The sequence below is a fragment of the Atta cephalotes genome, assembly GCF_000143395.1.
Source record: "Atta cephalotes unplaced genomic scaffold scaffold00050, whole genome shotgun sequence".
Taxonomy (NCBI): Eukaryota; Metazoa; Arthropoda; class Insecta; order Hymenoptera; family Formicidae; genus Atta; species Atta cephalotes.
The window spans coordinates 50,009-53,203 of record NW_012130114.1 but is presented as its reverse complement, the minus strand read 5'-3'; the positions used below and the strand labels follow the sequence as shown (position 1 = coordinate 53,203).

The 3,195-nt window shown below is 41.3% G+C and overlaps 1 protein-coding gene across 1 annotated transcript; it reads right to left on the bottom strand.

Moving 5' to 3' along the window:
* Window positions 1–585: 585 nt before the first annotated feature.
* Window positions 586–2,547, bottom strand: LOC105622937 (zinc finger protein 384-like). Its single transcript, XM_012204345.1, is given in 3 exon segments — window positions 586–1,367; window positions 1,370–1,917; window positions 2,081–2,547. Coding segments are annotated over 3 exon segments (1,797 nt in total).
* Between the last annotated feature and the right edge of the window lie 648 nt (window positions 2,548–3,195).

Genomic DNA, 3,195 nt, shown 5'->3' with positions numbered 1-3,195 from the left:
GTTGTTGTGTGTGTNTGTGTTGTGTTGTTGTGTGTGTGTGTGTGTGTGTGTGTGTGTGTGTATATATATATATATATATATATATATATATAAACTTTATATTTATTTCTAACTTGCGTCATGGAACTGGATTAGCGACAAAAACAATCTTATTTGAGGCGAGTGGCAACTTTGCCGCTTCTTTGCACGTACGCTACAACGTGTACGTAAAAGAGGAATTTGTGTATACGCATTTTGTCACTTCAGCTCGACACGCCTTACAAGATAATTATTATAAACACGAGCTTGTGATTAAAGGTTCAAACCGATGGCGCGAACATTTCAATCCTAATAAACTGGCTTTGTGTCGATGGACCAAGGACGTACATCTTAAAGAAATGGAGGTGTTTCAAATGCCTTTGAAAGAGACTACAATGAAGTAATCAGTAATCAACTAGCCAACGAAACTTTCGTCCGATAATATGAATTTTCCTATCGAATTTGCAAAACTCAATCAGCGAGTACGCTACGTCGTGTACGACATTTAGCGTGCTGATGATTGAAACGAAAGAACCGCCCAAGTTGATTTGGGGCGGTATGCTGTTGCTAATGCTGTTGCTGTTGTTGTTGCTGCTGCTGTTGTGGCTGTTGCTGCGGCTGTTGCGACTGTTGCGATTGTTGTTGCTGTGACTGCTGCGACTGCTGCTGCTGCTGTTGCTGCTGCTGCTGTTGCTGATGATGAAGCATTGTCATAGCTCCAGTTTCAGCCGCTGTAGGCAAAACTACGGTAGATTGTTCGTTAACCGATATCTGGTGAATCTGCGCTTGGGATCCTTGTCCTACTTGAATCTGAATTTGCTGCAATTCGGGTACCGACGATTGTTGTATTTGTTCCACTTGTTGTTGGTCCGTCTGTTGTTGATTCTGCGTCGTATCGTTCGTCGTATTCAATGGATCCTCTTTGGCACGCTTAGTAAGATGAGATCTCGCGTGCTTTCTAAGGTGATCTTTCCGATAGAATGCTTTGCCGCATTCGGTGCAAACTTCGGTCTTTTGCCCAGAATGTATAACAAAATGAAGATTCAAGTGCTCTTTTCGTTTAAAGCCCTTCATACAAACGGAACAGATGAAAGGCCTATCAGGATTATGGCCTAATTTGTGCCGTTCCAAATGTTCCTTTCGTTTAAGACCAGCGCCGCAAATGTCGCATATAAATCTCCTCTCTATTTTATGTCCAATCAAATGCTGTTCTAAACTTTCCTTCTCCGGATACGCCATATTACATTGAGGGCAGCAAAATAGGGTCGTACCATCGAGAGCAGTGACTATACTCACTTGTCCTGGTTTTGGTTTCTTCGGTTTCGGTGGTTTCTTTTTGTATTTTTTTTCCGCTTAGGTTTCGCTCCTGGCTCCTGTTCTTCGACAACGTCAGGAATGATGGCCGTTTCTCCTCCGGCGACTGTAATCTGCACAGCTTGCTCTCCCGAAGCTGTACTTCCGGAAGCATCGAGACCATCCGGTCCGAGCGGACTAGATTCAATGGTAGCTTCCCTTTTAATAGTTTCCGCCGAAAACTTGAGAAAATGTTGCAAACTAAGAGGCAAAGTACTTGTTGGCAGTCTGGAGAGATAATCTGCGACCGTGGATCCTGGTGTAGCGAGACTCTGCCAACTGGCAGGCATAGAAGTAATGAATTCTTCCCCACTCTGATTACCTTGACTCTTGACACTACCTCGTTTAATAAGAGCCACAGGTGTCGTACCCTCCTTAACATCCTCCTTAGACTCCTCTATGCTCTCTCGTAGAATTAAGTCTTGAGGAATCTGGGCAACTACAGTCAGACCTTCGGGTGCTCCCGGAAGTTGTACTGTCTGTTGAATAGTCTGTTGAGACGTAGTGGTCACAGCAGTAGACGTACTTTGTGTCGTTTGATCAGACCTGCAATCGAATTAAAGTGTCAATCGGCAAAATCTTTTTTTTCCTTTTTCCATCTTTTTTTTTTAACTTTGTCTAAGATTTTGCTTTTACAATTTGTGCAAAATGTAATATGCGACATAATAGAGAGTTATAGAATGTTGAATACACTTATAAATTAACTTACGTTTGTGTAGTCGCTACGGTGTTTTGCGGTTGTACTTGAATTTGAACACCATCCGCGCCTTGCTGACTATAGGCAACAGTGAGAACGGTAGCTGCTCCTTGTGGAAACTGACTCAGGGATATCGGTGCCAAGTGATACTTTGGCTGATCGCCGCTATTTCCGCTTTGAGACACGCTAGGATTGACCACTTGTATTTGAACAGTCTGCTGTTGCTGCGTACCATCCTTTCCCGGAACAGTGATAGGCAAAGTAATAATTTGTTGCTGTTGACTATTACCACTCTGAGCCACAGCAAAGCCATTTGGATCGACTGGTCTTAAATAATGAACTCCACCTTCACCACCAGATAAAACTCCGACCACCTGTCCTCCAGTGGTAAGATTCTGCGCGAATTTCGCTGTGGCGAATTGATGAACAGTGCCGGTCGGCAACGAGCCAGTAAATCCAGGAAAAGGCGTGAAATTCATTTTTTGAAATTCTGACGATTACACCTGTAACAGGAAAAGATACATTCTCGTTATTGTAGCAGTTGAGTACAAAGTTTGTTTCATCTCTAAAATTTAACATTGACACATTTCTAAGGAAAGGTACATCCGTTGTTGTTACTCTTTTAAGACACAATGAGATATTACAAGATGACTTGACTAATTAGAAGACACTGTTATGATATTATAGGGCAGTTCGAAAATTAATAAATTTTTGTTTTTAATCACTGATATATATATGTATATATATTTATGTTTGATATGTGTTGGATGTTACAAACATGTAAAAGCATCAATTTTAGAAAGACAGAGATGATAGAGCCTACAATAGGTAAATGAGAAGTGCCTTATCAATCACATACGTGCTGAAAAAGTTGGTGAGCGTTTATTCAAACGTGTAATATTTTTTTATTCATTTATCATTTATTTCCATCGCATTTATGGTATACGAATACATATCGGACAAGAAGAGATGACAAGGCGCGTTAGCGAACGATAACAAGATCGTTTCTGTCTCAACTTTATTCATTCTTGATCGTTTTTGCGACAAAATCAAAATTCGACATTTAAATAAGTGGCACCGAGAGAGAGAGAGAGAGAGAGAGAGAGAGAGAAGGAGGGAGAGAGAGA